The sequence below is a fragment of the Podarcis bocagei genome, assembly GCF_964188305.1.
Source record: "Podarcis bocagei genome assembly, chromosome: 6".
Lineage (NCBI taxonomy): Eukaryota > Metazoa > Chordata > Lepidosauria > Squamata > Lacertidae > Podarcis > Podarcis bocagei.
Genome location: NC_138130.1, coordinates 42,325,583 through 42,343,883, shown reverse-complemented (window position 1 = coordinate 42,343,883; position 18,301 = coordinate 42,325,583). Strand labels below are relative to the sequence as shown.

Genomic DNA, 18,301 nt, shown 5'->3' with positions numbered 1-18,301 from the left:
TGTGGAACATCTGGAGCATGGTGATGAGGTTGAGATGAGGGGCAGAATATAACCTTTGAAAATAATTTTATGTAATCGTTAGGGACTCATAGAACCAAGATTGCTTATTGTTTCTTTGATTTGGATGGGTGTGAGGGGTGGGAAGGAGAGGAGAAGTCAAACACATATCTTCAATTTTCATTCCTGCATAATGAATCCTATAACCTTCCTCATTTTATAGATCTTTCTTTTCAAACACTTTTAAATATCTTACCTTTCTATTAGGCAAAGTCAAATGCCATTCAGGCTATTAGTTACATAGATGTTTCAGAAACAGATGACAATACAAGAAAGCAATTGTTAGTCTGAAAGTATCCTCTGTTGAAAACTGGATAGAAGCCAGTGACCATGACAAAGGTTGTGTTCTTGCATATCTCTCTGTGTAAGGACATTTCCTCAAAAAAAGAAATTACTGCTCTGGTGACTGAGACTTTATCTTAAATTATTTTTAGTGAGTCTTATTGTGAAGCAAGTACACACAGGATAGCTGCCTTGGCATGTTGTGCAGATATCTTTACAAAGGAATTCCAAGTGTTTGCCCCAAATGTCAACATTTTCTAAACATTGTCTTGTGGATTTCAAAATGGTTTGTTGATGCCTTCCAGTCCCTATAGAAAAAGAGACCTTACCTTACTTCTGACTAAAACGTGAATTTGTATTGCACCTGAGCTACTGACAACAGGTTTTACTTACTTACAGAAATGTAAAGGCATGCCACAATATCCACCCATTTGCCTAAAGCAGTTACATCCTAGGCTTGGCAGCTGCCATCCACCCACAAAGGTTGAAGTCACAGGGAATAGAGTAAGCCTTTGGAATAACTTTTTAAATTATGTCTCTTCATCTAAAGGAGTGTCATATGTGCATCTGTTTATCATCCAGAGCTATTTCCCAAAACATTTTGTTTCCTGTAGTTTAATTTTGGTAGCCAGCAGAAGGAAGGATGAGCAGATTCAAGTTGTATTAGAAGGGTGTAAGGATTTGGGTAAATATATAAATCATTGTTCACATTTCTTTGAAGAGTAGCAAAACAAATTGAGTAACTTTTGTAGTAATTTTTTTGTCCTCTAAATGGATTAAACATCCCTGTCAAGATGTTAAATGACTTGACTTTGGGGTGAATTTTAAAGACTCTTATGTGAACGGTTTCTTTCCACAAGGTGAAATGAGTGTCTGTCCTGTAAATTATGCTAGTACTCTTTATCCCGAAGCAAGATCCTATGCATGATGTCAGTCTTTCCCACGCTACCAATGTGCTTGCATTGCTGTTTGGATGACAAGTCCTTTTTCTTGGCTGTGATTTCTGTCACACATATCCAACTTTGGGATTGGTAGGGCTGTGATTTTTATGGTATTTTTCTTGGCTTTGTGTAGTCATTTGGGACATGGATAGGACTGTTATTCTATTCGTAAGTGAGCACTGTGTAGAAACAGTTCTGATATTAGAACATATTTCATGTTGCTGCTCCATTAATGAGTGAAAAAATGAATATGTAAGACAGTAGGCAAGAGAAGATGTTCATTTTACAATACTCTGTGCAAAAGGTAAAGGGACCCCTGACCGTTAGGTCCAGTCGCAGATGACTCTGGGGTTGTGGCACTCATCTTGCTTTACTGGCCGAGTACAGCTTCCGGGTCATGTGACCAGCATGACTAAGCCACTTCTGGCGAACCAGAGCAGTGTACAGAAACACTGTTTACCTTCCTGCCGGAGTGGTACCTATTTATCTACTTGCACTTTGACATGCTTTTGAACTGCTAGGTTGGCAGGAGCAGGGACTGAGCAACGGGAGCTCACCCCGTCACAGGGATTCGAACCGCCGGCCTTCTGATCGGCAGGTCCTAGGCTCTGTGGTTTAACCCACAGAGCCACCCGCGTCCCAGCAAAAGGTAGGACTCTGTTAAAACAAAGAAAGGGATATGTTTGCAAATACGGTGCATGGAAAAAGGACCTGTTTGGTTGGTTCACCCCACAACATATGAATATTATCTTCTAAGCAGTAGCAGGGTTGGTATGTTGAAGAAAACAACAACAAAGACTCTTATGTTTCCTTAATGGGAGCAGATTTGTTGTAATGCATCTGGTGAAGTAGACTGGCTTGCGTTACTATATTCATTGGCCTTTAATAAATTATTTGAAATATTTTTGTTGAATAGACAGAGAATTGTTATACTGTAGTTTGATAATAACATTAAAACAGTGCCTGGCTGAAAAATCCTTGCCTATTTGAAAAGGTTTAAATAGCACATACTTTACTTCCATCATTTTCTTCACATGTGGAGAAAGTGACTCTGCAGCCACTGAAGATGCCATGCCTCTCAGGTTTTTACTGAACAGTTTTTGCTGTGCAGATTTCACATATGGATGGCACTACCAGACTGACCATAGAAGTACTATGGAGTATTGTAAAAGAGGCCACAAAAGTGGGCAGTATTGTGTAGCAATCCCAGATTGCAGTATACTTGGATGCCTCTATGTTAGTTGCTACCACTTCCCTGAATGTAGTTGTTCAGGTAGCAGATATAATAAGCAAACACCACACCCCTATGTACAGAGACAATGACTAGGTCTCAGTTGGGATTCAGAAATAGAATTTAACAAACTATGAGTAATCCTGACATAAATATATTACATACTCTGCAGCTAATTTTTTATTGTCCAGGGAGCCTTTGAACTTGTGCTTTTAAAGTTGCCTTATACAGTGGTACCTCGGGTTACATACGCTTCAGATTACATGCGCTTCAGGTTACAGTCTCCGCTAACCCAGAAATAGTGCTTCGGGTTAAGAACTTTGCTTCAGGATAAGAACAGAAATCGTGCTCCGGCGGCGCGGCAGCAGCGGAAGGCCCCATTAGCTAAAGTGGTGCTTCAGGTTAAGAACAGTTTCAGGTTAAGTATGGACCTCTGGAACAAATTAAGTACTTAACCCGAGGTACCACTGTACATGCCTTATACAAGCTGCTTATGAATGTAAAGGTTATCTCAAATACTTCCACTTTTTATAAGTAGGTGTTCTGAAAACCTGGGATTCCCGCATTGGTTTACTAGCTTCTTGACAGAGCTAGTTTATACCAATTAAATTCCCACTAATCCAACTTATCCAGAAGTGCCATAGCTGAAGCTTCTGAGCAGTATTTGAGTCGCGGGCTCATTTTTGTCCACGGGGTAAAAAGAGCATTGGGCTCCGCCCCTCCCTCTTTCCTTTATCTGCACACGATTTCAAGACTGGAAGATGGAGTTTCCGCTAGCAGGATGACTTTCTGTTTATAGATTTATGTTGTTGTAGCCTCCCCAGCGGCCGAAGTATTTGCTGCGGCCCTCTAAAAAAAGCTCATCCACCTTGACCCGCACCCCCCCCCCCAAATGGGTAGATCACTTCCACTTTTATATTCTGTGAATAGATCACAGTCTCTTGGGAGTTGGACATCCCTGATATAGATGAAGTGGATTAGGCTCATCTCCCATTGTTTTTGTATAAGATATATTATTTGGTGATCCTTCAGCCTCTACATCTCACACACTGTTCTAAAACATCCTCCTACAAAACAGATTTTATTTGTGTGGTATAGAAGGGGATTGTAGATGTGAAGGAGAACTGAGATGGCCAGGATTCCTGTTCCTGTTCTGATCCAATAGAAGGTTCTATTGGATCAAAGAGCCTCTTTCATCAGCAGGAAGGCACCAGTTGGATGCAATCTGTCAGCAAATTGCTACTACTTTGCTTTAAAGGAATAGCTTATACAAATGTTCTATTTCGTTTTTCATTTCCACAATGTGGCTGTTCATTTAAACATTAAAAAAAGCCTAAACTAAAGTACTCTGATATTGTGTAAACATTTTAAAATTGTTATCTATTTTAATTGTAACAGATCCCAATTATTAATAAGTAGTCATTTGTTTATATTTTCTTTATAGATTCAATAAATTAATTGATAGGAAAAGATGGTTAGATCACGATCAAGATCACCAAGATGGAAACGAAGGTAAATGTCCATATTTTTCTACCGATCATAAAGGTTTCTCTTAACTTACTAGAAGAGAGCCTTAAATGATGTTGTCAGAAGGGTCTTTTTCAGGGTTTGAATGAGGCTGAGTCCTAATAATGTAGAACAGTAAATATGTTCAGGACTCCACATGTGAAAGAGATTCTGATAATAGAAATGCAAGTTTAGTGTTTTCTCCTTTCTTCACATTAGTGTTCTAATGCCTATTTGAATGGAGTTGGAATGACTGCATATAAGGAGAGGCTTACTAAGTGTGATTCATTAGATCAGAGCAAGCTTTGTGTGCACAACTCCTGTGAGATTCCTGTTTGTATAATGGAGAAGATCTGCTTACAGGAACCTGTTACTTGTGTTTATTGTCCTTTTAAGTATCAGGACATGCATTTTAATTGACTTTAAAATGGGAGCGACTACAAGTCGCAACTGCAAAGCCCCCATGTGCTAGTTAAAATGTGATACTCAGGGTAATTTCAGCCGGAGACTTTTGGACTCGGTTTGTGATAGGAGCCTAAGATTCACAAAAAGAAGCTGTATTACAGTAGTTAAAATGGAATTGTGTTTTTGTGTGTTTATATGTAGGTCTTTATCACCTGCCTTCAGGAGTCAGGAACACAACAGACAAAGGCACAATCATAGCAATTATGACTGTGAATACAAAGGTTTCCGGAAAGATGCAAAGAAGCCTGTGCCGTGGAGAGTGGAAGATGGGAAATATGGACAAGCCAGTACTAGATATGCACCACATGACACTAACCACCACCGACTTTATGAATGTAGGTCATATTCACCAACTCTGAAAAGAATCCCTTCGGAAGATATGTACAGTCACAAACCTTGTAGGACACATTCACCAGAAAGGAATGCTGATATCGGAAGATGCCACTTTCCTTCCAGATATCCAGAAATGTCTCGCAAAGAACACAACCATTCTTTTTATCCGTCCAAAACACGTGACAGAGAGATGCATGAAGACCCCCGAGCTGCTGCTGGAAATACAAAAGGGATGAAGACTTTCCATGAGCCATTAGGAACTAACTTTGAAAGGAAGTGGAATGAAAATGACTTGAGGCACCACCAGTTACAAGAAGACAAGTATACTCAATCACCTCGAAGATGTTCTAGTGAATTTATGCCAAGGAGTTCTTTGCAGAAGAGGTAGAGAAATTGCCCAGTTTTAATGGTTTTTTTAAATGGTGTAAAGCCTCAAGTGAAAGTCGGTTGTCCTTATAGTTGAAGATTCTACCCTGAAAACCATTTTTTTTGCTAACAGAATAAAACATAGTTTAATTGTGGGCTGCTGGTGGTAGAGCAGTATTGTATCTTTTAAATTAATCCTGTTGGTGGCTAGCATATAAAAGGATCATAATTTCCCCTCTCTTTAGTGGCTTGAGGGATCATGGGGTGACACATTCTACATAAAGCCTGTGTTTTCCAGCATTCTGCATACGTAAGTTCTCATTTTCTTCCTTACTGCAAGTATAAACTACTTTATGTCAACACAGGTATCCTGAAGATCGTGATAACAGAGAATATGGGCACACGTCTAAAAGGGCTAAAGAATTGGAGAGGTATGATGATAGAGAAGTAGCAAGTAATTCCAAGTGGAAGCAAGATCATTCTTCACTCAACCAAGAAAAGGGAGAGCAAAGAATCCCTGGTCTTCAAACCCATCGGCCTGTTGTAAAGGAGTACAGTGATAGCTGTCAAACAAAGATTACATATGACTATAGTCAGAAACGTCATAGACATCCAGATGGAGGGAAATATATATCTGATGAAAGAGCAGAGAAATATACGAAGGTGGAAGAGAAGAAATATAATTCTCCTAAAGAGGCTTGGAATAGCAAATATTCAAATTACTATAACAGTGAAAGAGTCAGGCACACAGAAGACCCTCATACAGAAGCATCAGTTAAATATATTTCGGGAAAAGGCTGCAATTCATATGTTAAATCTCACAAAAGTGATGCTGATCTTTTACCCTTTGATCAAAAAGAGAAGGAAAGACTCAGGAAAGAAATGGATTTTAGGGGAAGGAGAGACCAGCATGACACTCACCACAAAATCTCAGATGTAAAAGTGTCTGATGTCCACCACACAAGAAAGGAAAAACTCACAGTCAAAGTGGATATGAAGAAAACCATAAATAAATACAGGTATTGCCTTTTGGATTTTTAAAAACAACATTCATGTTTATGAATGTATTAAAGATGTCAAGTTGCTTGATCATTATAGTATGGTAGCATTGAGCTCAATTAACAGAACATAAGTGGCTGTGTACCATGTGTGCTTTTGTGTGGTTGTGTGTGTATGTTGTATACATGTATGTATAGATATATATGATATAAAACAGCAGTCCATTGTAGGTCAAGGAAGAGAGTGGAACTTGAGACCAAGGAAAACTAACTTGAGTGTATGGGCAGTCTAAAGAAGAGTAGGGGTATCCTGAAGTGCAGCTACTGCTTTCCAAAAGCAAAAAATGTAATTTGGCTTCTGACCAGTTCTGTACTAGGCCTCTGTACAGTGGTACCTTGGTTCTCGAACTTAATCCGTTCTGGGAGTCTGTTTGACTCCCGAAACCATTCGAAAACCAAGGCATGGCTTCCGATTGACTGCAGGAGCTTTCTGCACTCAAGCGGAAGTTGCATCAGACCTTTGGCTTCTGAAGAACGTTCGCAAACCAGAACACTTCTGGATTTGCGGCTTTCAGGAGCCAATTTATTCAACAACTAAGCCGTTCGAGAACCAAGGTACTACTGTATTCAGAAAACTGAAGGGAGTGGCACAGTCCAGCTGAGCAGCATAACATCTATCCCCTTTGAGAGTCGGGTTGCAATTCCATATGGATAAGTGAAGTTTGAGGTCCCCTCCCTGTGCTGAAAAATTTCAGCATCTCATGGGATAGTCATGTTAGTGGATAGAGATTTAGATAAGGGCAGTGTTCAAATTCTGTTTAAGTTGGCCTTGAGAAAGCCAGTAGCAGTCAAAACAAATATGATATGTTATCTATTTTTGTAAATTTTTCTTACTTCTTTACAAATGTTTTTCATTTCAAGTCCCTAAGCTCTTTATTTGGAAAGTTTTAGATACTCATCTCATGGTGCATTTTGTTAATAAGCATGCACTTATTGTTCAGTTTAAAATGTATGTGGTAAGTTGGAATTCAAATAATTTTATGTGGCCTTCTGCAAGCCCTCCATAACATTGTTTGTGGACACCCCCACCCCACCCCCGAGAAACTGCTCCAGAAGATTAGCAAAGCTGGGTTCTGCCCCAGTATACTCTGCTGTCTGAGCCTAAGATAAAGGGCAGCTTCTCCCACAATTTCTGCCTTCATTCATCCCTCTCTTGGGTGGTGCATCTCAAGTAGGTAGCAGGATGGGATGGGGAAATTGACACAGTTCTTATGCACCCAATTGCTCTAGGTATCTGCATAGGCATTTTTGGATCCTGACCTATAAGCAGTGTGGTAAGAATTTTCTTCTACACCACCTCGTTGTCACCCAGGCGAGGGACCACCTTTAAATAAAACATGGAACCAAGGAAGAAAATCAAGTCCGGCACCCAGTTAGGGATCCAGAGTTTATTAGATACTATTGCAGTAGGACAGAGCCCAACTTAATGTGGTTGTTCTAGCCGAACCGCCACTTAAGAAGATTTGCCCAGAGGAAAATCAGAACATAGCTTATATAGTAACTCAAACACAGCACACAAAGAGTCAGAAAACATCAAAGCATTCCTAAACATACTTCTGCATATATCAAAGAAGGTTACAAGTAAAACATGCATGGCTCCATACTAGTAACTTAATGCCACAACTACCTTGGGGTGCCCCTAAGTGCCCAGGCCATCTGGGTCTCAAATGTCCTGCTTTATCACTGTTTCCTTAGCAGCCAGGCCTTGGACAGGGCTGTTGACATTCCTGCCCTGTCTTGCTTCCCTTCATCCCCGAGCCATCTCAGGAAGCTTCAAAGATATGTTTGGATTCCCTCCCCAGTCCTAACTAGAACAACATCTTTAATGACCATTTGTGCCACCTTCAGGGTTAGATAGGGTTTATTGCTTATGGCCTAGAGAGCACAGGGGTTATAAAATATAGGCACACAGGAGCCATGCATAAAAACTTTTCAGTGCTGCATTCTATCTAAATGCCATTAATATTTGAAACATAATTAAATGAAAATATACACCCTGGGTCTCTGATTCTTATATCAGCAGTAGTCAAGAGCAAAACCTAGGGCAAAACGTTCAACATCTTCTCTAGTGTGAGAATCTGTGTTGTAACTTCTTGTGATGCATTATGCTGTAGATTTGTCAAATGGGAGAAAGAAGGGCTTTTCTGCGGGAGGACCCTAAAAGCTCCACGCAGGGACACCGGAGAATGAGAATGCAGTGTAGCCATTTGAAATACCATGGAATTCCATGCATCCAAGGCAAGGATATAAGGGAAGCACCTTCTTCCTTGGATAGGCTACTCACCAGAGCAGAAAGAGTAGAGGATTACAAACTGGAGATGGGAGAGAATCTTGTATGTACCATGTTCAAAAGAGGAGATAAGGCTTCTTCCTAAGATACTGATTTCTAATAGTGCTGAGCCAAATGTTTGGGGTCACCATTTTTAGCACAAAACGGTTTTCAGAGAATCCAGAATGATTTTTTAAAATTTGGCCCAGTGATGTCACTATTAACAGCAGAATAAGAAAGCAAACAAAAATGGCATTTAAGCAAAAGCTGTCTCCAGCATTTCTGTCCAGACTTAATTTTTGAGTTGTCTTCAGGACATTATAGGTTGAACTCTTTGTGTTTGCTTTAATACTTGTGTGTGTATTGGTTGTGAAAAAGGGTAAGTACTTAAAGTGTTCCTAATATAAAAGTAATATGTATTACATTATGAAAATCACAAACCTTTCCTTCATTTGTGGAATGCTTAGTTTTACTTTCCTTTGAAATAACCTTTTAAAATGTATTGTTACTGTTATGTTAAATATTTGAGGGAATATTTTCTAAACATGTCTAAATTTATTCCAGGAGTGCGTCTAGTCATATCATGGAGAGGCAGACATCATGTGATCTAGTAGCTGTGGGTAGAAAAACTGAAAAATTCCATCCAGTGTTTGAGCATATAAAATCTGTGACGCAGAAGGTAGAACAAAACCCATCAAAAGAATTTGCTCAGGAAATCATCACAATTATCCATCAAGTTAAAGGTGGTTACAGAGTGTTAGACATGCACATTATCTGTGGTGTAGTCTGCATCTTTGTGTTATCAAATTATTATGAATGTCATTAATCCAAGTAGCTCAGGATGTGTGAAACATCATATAGACATCACAGAGTTGTGCAAGAATAATCCCTATTTAATGGCGGTACAATATTTTGCAGATTTCAGAGCAAGAAATTAGTAGTTTACCATAATAAATCCAGGAAATACTGCTTTCTACTCCTTAAATTAGAAATTTCATGTAGGACCTGTAACAAATTGTGTGGAGTGCTCCTATTCAGGATACTCAGTTGAATTCTGCTACATAGTTTTCCATCCCCCTCCAATGGACAGTCACCATTCTGTGGAATGCTCAGTTTTCATTGGGTTTTTTGGGAGGAGGGAGCTCCGCAAGCAGCGGGAGTCTCTGCAAGCAGCGGGAGTGCTCCCGCTGCTTGCGGAGAGTTGCCTGCGGGCGCTGAGCTCAGTGCGTCCAGGCTTCGCGGACCTCTCCACAAGCAGCGGGAGCGCTCCCACGGCTTGCAGAGAGCTGCCTGTTTGGGGGCTGGGGTCGGGGGAAGCTCAAGCTTCCCCCGCCCCAGCCCCGCGCCTGGGGGGGGGGGGAATAATTTGTTCCCTTTATTTCCCTCCAAAAAAACTAGGTGCGCCTTATGGGACGGTGCGTCCTATAGGGTGAAAAATACGGTAGTTGCATTTAACAAGTTATGGTCTCTTCAAGTCATATGAGGTTACCTAAACAGAAGTACACTTGAATTCAGGAGAAAATGAAATTATGTACACATATTCTAGATCTTTTGTCTTGTTGCCCATTTTGAACTTTTTATAAAAAGTAAGTATTGCTTTTATCTTTTGCATTTTGAGGTGTAAGTAACGTTGTTCACATCTTTAGAGGGGCATGTCTTTAGGACCTCAGAGTTATTGAGGGGCTGCCGAAAGCTAAATCTGTGGGTGGGATTCACCTAACGAGCTAATCAGTGAAAGCCCTCCTCAAGGATTTTCGTTTGTGCAATTTGGCTTCCCCCTCTCCTGCACAGATAGAGCCATTGGAAGAGAGTAACATGGAATTCCACTCATTATCATTAGAGATAATGTAGAGAGAGAGATATGGCTTTGGAGATACAAAGCCATGAGGACATAAATAACTTCATAGCTTCATTGTCTCCAGCGTGTTATTTCAGCACCACTTTTAATGCTGAAATTGCAATGAAAAGGATTAACTTATTTTTCCCTATTTATCCTCTTCACAGCAGATTACTTTAAATCTCCTGATCTAACGTTACATGAGCGTTTCTCAAAAATAGAAGATAAGCCATTGGCAAATGAAGTTAAAAGACATTCAAATCCAGAAATTCACAGGTAACATAAACGTACATTGGTCCAGTAAAAATCTTGCTCAGTAGTTGACAGACCATTTCTTTGCTACCTGGCATGCCTCTCACCATGGTTCAAAGTTCATTTCCATATCCTGGCTTGTTTGGAAGCCGTTAACCATAGCTCCATGTTCAGATGTAATGAGAACTGTGCTTAGCCACAGCTTGCTTGCACAAAGGGAGCAAAGAAGTAGGAGTAAAGGGACTGCATGTGCATGCATGTTCATTCATATCTTCACTTCTATGCTAAGATTTGATCATCAGAGTGCAGTTGTGGAAACTTAGCACACGGAGTACAGCATACATAGGCCTGACCTATATTGGCTTTTTGTTGGTTAATGACTTTCGTTTATGCCTCCGGGATTTCAATCCTAATAGACATAAATTGCCTGACTAGGAATGTATACCGAACATGGTGTTAAAACACAGCATTATCTTGAATATGAATGTGACCAAGCAGACATGTCTTTCCCACGTGCATCAATTCCTGGCCTCTGATTTTTGGACCTACTCCCATAGTCCATGTCAATATTTCCCAATCTGGTGCCTTACCACCAGCACCAGTAAAACTCCTAGTAGCTCAATGGTTGTAAAGATGCATTATGCAAGTATTTTTGTACTGCCACCCATACTTGCGTTGCTCACTAACCACACCTACCCCCTGCCAAACTTCCTTTGCTAACTTCCCACCCCTTCCTTTTACACGTCACCCAATCATCTCACAGCTCCTTCAACCTCCTGGGCCACCCACTTACCCGCTGTGCCACCCTCCTCACTTGTTTGGTTGACCGGCTTAGCTTGCTTGCTCTGCCGGCTGTTACCATCCTACAGTTCACATGCCACATAAACTGCAGCATGACTTTTTTCTTACACAGTATTATATAGTAAGATAATTCAGTTCCTATTGAAGTTAACTTTCTTGCTTCCATTTGACCCTCTTACTGATGCTGAATGATATGCTCATTACACCAGGAGAATCGATATGTCTTTGGCCGAACTTCAGAAAAAAAGAGCTGTTCCATGCAAGTCTGAGCAGGTATGTGTATTTTATTTTGGAATGTAAGGAAATTGTATTTTCAGTGACAGTATTGTAATTCTATAATGTCTTCATATTTTAAAGTGGTATAGACTAACTTAAATAATTTGTACCGGATGGATATATATATCTAATTTACTCACATTTATATCCCATCCTTTCTTCAAAGATACCAAGGAAGGGTTTGTGATTCTCCACACACACATAGGTGCTCCCCCACCCACCCAAACAACCCTGTGAAGTATGTTTGTTGAGAGAGAGTGCCTGGGTCAACATCAAGTGAGCTTAATGGCTGAATGAGGATTTGGACCTGGGTCTTCAAAGCCCTCCCCCAACACTTAAATCAGTGGGGGCCAGTGTGATGCCCTCCAGATGTTAATGGAAACAAGTCCCACCATTGCTGCCTGGGACTGATGCGTATTGAGTTCCAGCACCATCTGCAGGGCACCCTGCTCTAAACCACTATACCGCATTAGAATCTTACGTCAACATAATCTGTGACACTGATCTCAAAAAATTGAAGCTCTTTGTTTTGTTGGTTTATTTCTTCTAATACTAATCTTGTTCATAAGAAAAAATGAAGAAAAATAAAAGTGAACTGTATCATTCTGTAAGCCATTTATTGTTTCTTTAGAGCGTGATGAGAGTTCTAGAAGATCCAAATGATCTAAGATATGACATTGAGAGAAGAAGAAAAGAAAGATTGCGGAATGAAGATGAGAACAACTTTTATATCGATGGTGCATCACATAGGTAATTGTGTTCAAATAACAGGTTGCACTTTTAAGTTCTGTTGCATTATATGAACTTTAAAACATATTTCATTTTAGAGTATTTTTTCCCCCTTTCCCCTCATCATTTTCAATGTAGTATTCAAAGACACTTCAGAAATCCTATGGTTTTAATTTTCTATAATGTATTTAAAGCATAAATTAAAGTTAGCTTTGCTTTTGGCAATAATCTTTAGGTCCTCCTTTCCCTAATGCAGTATATTGTATATGTTAGTCCCAATAATAATAGAGATGATGATGAGAAGTCAAACTAGTTTAGACGCTAAACTGTCACCATGCTATGTTAGGCTGTGTGAGAGTAATGATGGACATAGGGTGTAGAAACGTCTTCTCATTTTTTCCTTCCTTTCATCTCTAGCTTGAGCTCAAGTAGGACTATACAGAAGGTTTTTGCTTTCTAGCCGCACAGCCCATTAGAGATGTCTCTTGCCTTTGGTGGTATGGGTAAACTTTGAGTCAGAAGTCCGAGGGTGGAGCTCTCATTATGCTTTGTCTGGCTGTCAAAGCCAGATGATGCCCACTCTGCCTGTAATCCCATTCTGCCAAGCAGCATCTTCTGGATCTCATCTCCCTCCGAACTAGTCACAGTTTTCCATGAGCATTTTCTCTCCCCATTCATGTATTCTGGAGGACAGCTGTTACTCTTTGGTCATCTCTACCACATGGGAATTACAACAAGAAGAATGATGATGTGCATGATGCATAGAGACAGGAGCGAGACACTGACTCTTATTGTCTGTCTTCAACACCCTTTTTATCAGTTTACCAAAAAAATACGAATCATGCTATTTTGCAGTACCTAAAAGATAATGTAGCTAATTGGCTTTATGGAGTGAAGTCCTAATTACATTGCTAACTGTGTATATATAGGGATGCTGGTATTGAATGTGGTAATTGCAAGTGTGCAGTCTCTTCTATGACGAATAATTCAATATTCTGGGATGCTTTAGTTTTTTAAAAAAGTTTTGTAACCCATATTGATTTGAGGATAATTTTGAAAATGTATGGCTGATTTTTCTGAGAGTTTGTGATGCTTGAGGTCGAATGAACAAGTGGACCTGGTATGCATGTAACCAATCTTGTCTGTCTTTAGATTCCCTGTACCCATTCTCTTGGTCCCATCCTGTTGCTATTATTTCTTGGTCTCTTTCTCTGCAAACGTTCTGTCTGTGCTCTTCGCCTTTCCCTCATCCTTATAATTTTTCAAATGGTTAAAACGCTGGATTTTGGAAGTCTTATTTAATTAAGTTGTTTACTGAAAAATCTGATCAGTGAAATTTGGTTTAGATGGTATAGGATTTTAAAATTTCACAGTCCACATAGCCTTGACCAACTGTGACAGCAGCGCAAAGCAATATATCTCTTCAGTCATAGTGTTTGCAAAGTGCTGTCTGGCAAAGCTGTTCTGGGTGATGTATGGCCTGGTGAACTCTGGATGTCTCTGCTGGAAGATGAGTCATTCTTGGCTCTCTTTACTGAATTTGTCACCTATTTTGTAGACCAGATTACTCAATATTTAAATAAAGTTAGATCTTCTAATTGAATACAGAGTGTGAATTCACAGTGTCAGGAATTTAGCCTGGCTTTATTCGTTGAGATAATTTTAAGTCATTGTTACATCCAGTGAGCATATAGTGCTCAGGGGTACGTGACTGACTCAGAATAGTTCGGAAGAAACTGAATTCTTTTATCAACTCCAGCCATTTGCCACTTTGTCTGCAATGCTTCTCTGCACTTGGATACTCTCTCCTTTTTAAACCACTAGTTTTTCTGGCTTTCAGCTTGCATATGGTACTGAGAATCTAATGCTCCTATTTTATAATTTCTGCCTAGCATAATTGGAATAATTGTATCCTGTTGACCCTCTTGCATCTTTCATTCCTTTAAAACCTCTAGAGAAGATTACTGTAATGTAAGTGGCTGCCCACAGAAACGGCTGGGATGCTTCAGCAAGCATAAAAGTAGTGGCCCATTTTCTGACCAGATGAATTGCCAAGATCCCAGTTCCTTCTACCTGTTTTCCATTGTGCTCTCTTTTGATCTACTGAGAATACCCTGTGGAAATTGCTATCCATGTGGTACATCCACTCCCATGAAAGGATTCTCAGTGGCTACCTCACTATTTAAGTGTCCTTCCTCACAACATTCCCAAATAGGAGGAACATCAGTAAGTGCTTTAAAACCTTATAGAAACTGGCTTTCAGTTGCCAGCATTATTTTGGTGGGTACTACGGTTTACATTTGATATTTTCTAGAAATATCTTTTTGTTTGTTCAGTATCTGGCCAATTGTGTTTACAGATTTAAGACATATCACGTAAATATTTGGTAATTCCCCAATTTTATGCATTTGAAGCAAAATACAACTTCTCATTCTTGACACTTAGGGGACTTCATATTGAACTCTGTAAAAGTGATGCATCCAAACTTGATGGAAATAATGCAGAAAAAAAGGATTTCATCCTAGGTTTTTGCATAAATACTGTTGTGATTTTTCACAACTTGCAGTTTGCAATCATGCAGAAACATTTAATTTCGGCATAAAGAATGTGGCACAGGCAAGGATGCTTTGTATATATGATATTTGTTGTGGAAACCTATGGCTTTCCATGAGACTCTTCCCTCTTGATGGCTTGATTGTGTCTGAAAAAGTGTCTGTTTATGAGAAATGTCTTCAGCTCTCAAAAATGTAAGTTACCCATAGTAACAAGAATACACATTCATTTTTTTAATGCGTATTGGCTGTTATTGATTCATCCAACAGAGAACCTGCATTGTTTTTATATTTCTCCCCAGTCAGGTTATGAAGGCTTCATAGCAACATACTCAAGAGTATCCTTGGGTTTATTTTAGTGACCTTTACATTCAGTACTCTGCATTTTTGTCTGCATGGATATTTCATTTCATTTCATTTTATCCTGTTTAGTCATAAAAACCTAAATGGATTATGTAAAACATGCATTAATATTACTGATAAAATCAGACATTTAAAACAAGCTAGCTTCATTTTCTTCAAAACCAACCATTTTAAAAATACACATTTAAAAATTGCATATTAAAATACATGCCAAATTTGCATGTCTGGGTAGACTTGCTTAAACAAAAAACTTTTGCAGGGATTGAAAACAGGGCACTGAATGTGCCTGCTTGATATCAATGGGTAGGGAGGATTAGCCTAGCTGGCTGGTGAGTTTATGATCATGGATTAAAATATATATATATATTGGTTATTTGATCCTAATTTTAAAATGCTGTGCTGTTTGACATGGCATCATTTTAGTTTTCACAGCTTTTAATATTGTGTCTGTTTAGGGATGAGCAGAGTTGTAGCTTTCCAAAATTACGAAACACTCAAACGTATGGATTCCAAAAACCTGCGAGATTTCTAAGACCGCCTTTCAGGAAGTTTATTAGGAAGCCTCACATGGTAAGTTGAAATTATTATTACTTGAACACAGTGTCTGACTATTAAATTGGTTCTTTATCAGGTAGTCAGGGATGCATTTTTGTAGCCCATTAAAAGCTGCTAACACTTACTCCGTAGCTGAGGGATTTGTAGAGAGCCAGCATGGGGAAAGGAGATGGAACCTGCTGAGGCTACGATGAGCAACAGAAAAGCTTGTACAGAAAAGGAATTTAAGAAATGGTCTGGCTGACTCCCTTTTAGTTAGCCAGTTAGGAGGCTGGCAGAAATAGTGACTCAGAAGCAGCAGTTGGTCTGGCAGTTGAGTTTGCTGACTTAGTTGAGGAAATGCCAGCAGATGTTTCAAAAGAGCAAAATACCACAACTGCTTCTTGCTGGAGGTTGGTCATCAGATTTAAATCATGGTTGGTATGGGGAGAGTGGCAACAATATTCAGTGATGGCTGAGACACCCGCTTTCTAGTACTTAAGTACTAATCTCCCTGCTTTGTAGAGCAACAAATATTACTGCCCTTCTCCACTGCAACAGGGCTCTTCTCTTCTAGCCCTGCTTTGTTTGTTTGTTTGTTTGTTTGTTTGTTTGTTTGTTTGTATGCCACCCTATATCCGGAGGTCTCAGGGCCGTTCACAGGATAAAATCATAACATAGAAACATGAAATACACAATCTATATAAAAACAAAAACAACCCAATAACCCTCACGTTCATTGCAGATGAATTATTACCTTTGAATCAGGTTCAGGGTTATACTGTAAATGCCCAAATGTTGTTGGTTCACTAATTGATTATCTAGGTAGGCAAAAAATGTTTGTAAACTCACTTGCAATGGACACCTAAACAAAGAAACATCTGATTCTGGAGTATACCCTCTCCTGTGTTTCTGTGCAACTATTGAAGAAAAAAGTTGTAAATATGCCAGAACAAGTCACATGGGCAGATAGATAGATAAATGAAGGAAGATAATCGTACTGGCAGATGGAAGAGTTGTGAAATAGAAAAAGGGAGAGGCCATGTTGTCCCATAGCACATTGCACAATTACACCTACACACAGTTGTATGTCACTGTTTTAAGGGGTGTCAGTATTGCAAAATAGTTGCACAGACTGAAAAAAAGAAAAACTTGCATCTCTGGTCATAACCACACAAAAGAGAGTATTTTATTTCAAAATATATATTTATATGGCTGCCACTAACTTATATTTCTTGAGCAAATATAACCTAGGCTTCTTCTCACATCATGATAAGCCAGTATTCATGGCATAACTGTGAACAAGCAGATCTGCTGCTGCACACTTCTGAATTTTCCCCATTTTGTTCCACCCTGCCCAGAGCCCAGGAGCAACATGTCACAAGCTTTGCTTTAGCATTTTGTATGAACCAGCACTAGTAGTGCACTAGTTTCTCTGCAAATAAGCCACAAGTGGAAGCAAGAGATTTTGGGGAGGAACAAAATGCAAGCACTGGTTCAGAAGCCAAGGCTCATGGTTTGTTGTTCCCCGATCCAGGCAGGGTGGAGCGAAATGGAATAGATTCAGCACTGTGTACTAGTGCAGTCCTTGCTCATGGTAAGTCATTGCCATGTAATGCAACCCCCTACATTAAAGAGCAAGCTAATAATGAAAAGCATTAATAAAAGCAGTAAAACACGGCATAAAACTTTTTAATACAGAAAATAGCTCAATAGCATATCATCACAAACCTTGGCTCTTCGGTTGTTTCTCGTATCCCATATCAGAGTCTATATAATGGACAGAAATACTGAAATGTTAATTGTAGTTAACATTAGCTACTATGCAGTGTGACTAGCCAAAGGATATCAGTTGGATAATCCTTGGTCGATGAAAATAATTTCTTTACCAATCCAGTAGTGGACTTAAATGTATGCCAAGAAAGGCATGGAAATTATGAAGCATAGCACCATTTAAAAGTTTGCTTTCCCTGTGAAACAGTTTAAGTAGTACATTCTACACAGACGTCATTGGGGTCAGCAGTACTGAACCATGTAAAGTTTAAAACCTACATAAATCCACAGCTTTTGTGACATTTAAAATATTTTGCCAATAATTTATGTATAACATAACAGTTGCACAAATATAACAGTACAATAATAGTGAGTGGGGAATTGCCAGTAACAATAACAGCAAATCTCACAATGTATCATGTGCTGCTTTAGGAACACATGTCAGTCACTACATGTTTGGTGGAGTTAGGGTATGGTTGCTTGAAAATATTTGCAGATGCATCAGGGGTCTCAGTGGCCCCAAAAGCCAGATGTGCAAGTTTTATGCAGAATGATAGCTATGATTGGGGGAAAGAAAGGGTTTTTTTTATTCATGGCTTCCTTGGAAAATATCTGAGTCCATTACTAGATTGGTACAATCCATCTTCTGAGTCACAAGGAAGTGGGTTAAATGGTT

General features: G+C 39.4%; 1 protein-coding gene across 6 annotated transcripts in view; it reads left to right on the top strand.

Annotated features, from left to right (window-relative positions):
- The window catches only part of BCLAF3 (BCLAF1 and THRAP3 family member 3), a 30,690-nt gene that overhangs the window by 7,450 nt on the left and 4,939 nt on the right, over positions 1 to 18,301 (top strand). For 3 of the 6 annotated variants that reach the window (XM_081199451.1, XM_081199449.1, XM_081199450.1), the window contains exons 2-9: positions 3,956 to 4,023; positions 4,624 to 5,199; positions 5,547 to 6,200; positions 9,073 to 9,251; positions 10,513 to 10,621; positions 11,608 to 11,671; positions 12,306 to 12,424; positions 15,774 to 15,912. In XM_081199451.1, coding sequence (XP_081055577.1) covers positions 3,983 to 4,023; positions 4,624 to 5,199; positions 5,547 to 6,200; positions 9,073 to 9,251; positions 10,513 to 10,621; positions 11,608 to 11,671; positions 12,306 to 12,424; positions 15,774 to 15,897 — 1,866 coding nt within the window. In that variant the 5' untranslated portion in view covers positions 3,956 to 3,982 and the 3' untranslated portion in view covers positions 15,898 to 15,912. Of the gene's footprint in view, positions 1 to 738; positions 844 to 3,955; positions 4,024 to 4,623; positions 5,200 to 5,546; positions 6,201 to 9,072; positions 9,252 to 10,512; positions 10,622 to 11,607; positions 11,672 to 12,305; positions 12,425 to 15,773; positions 15,913 to 18,301 lie in introns of those variants that run through there. The other 3 variants (XM_081199452.1, XM_081199454.1, XM_081199453.1) reach the window with 3 other exon arrangements.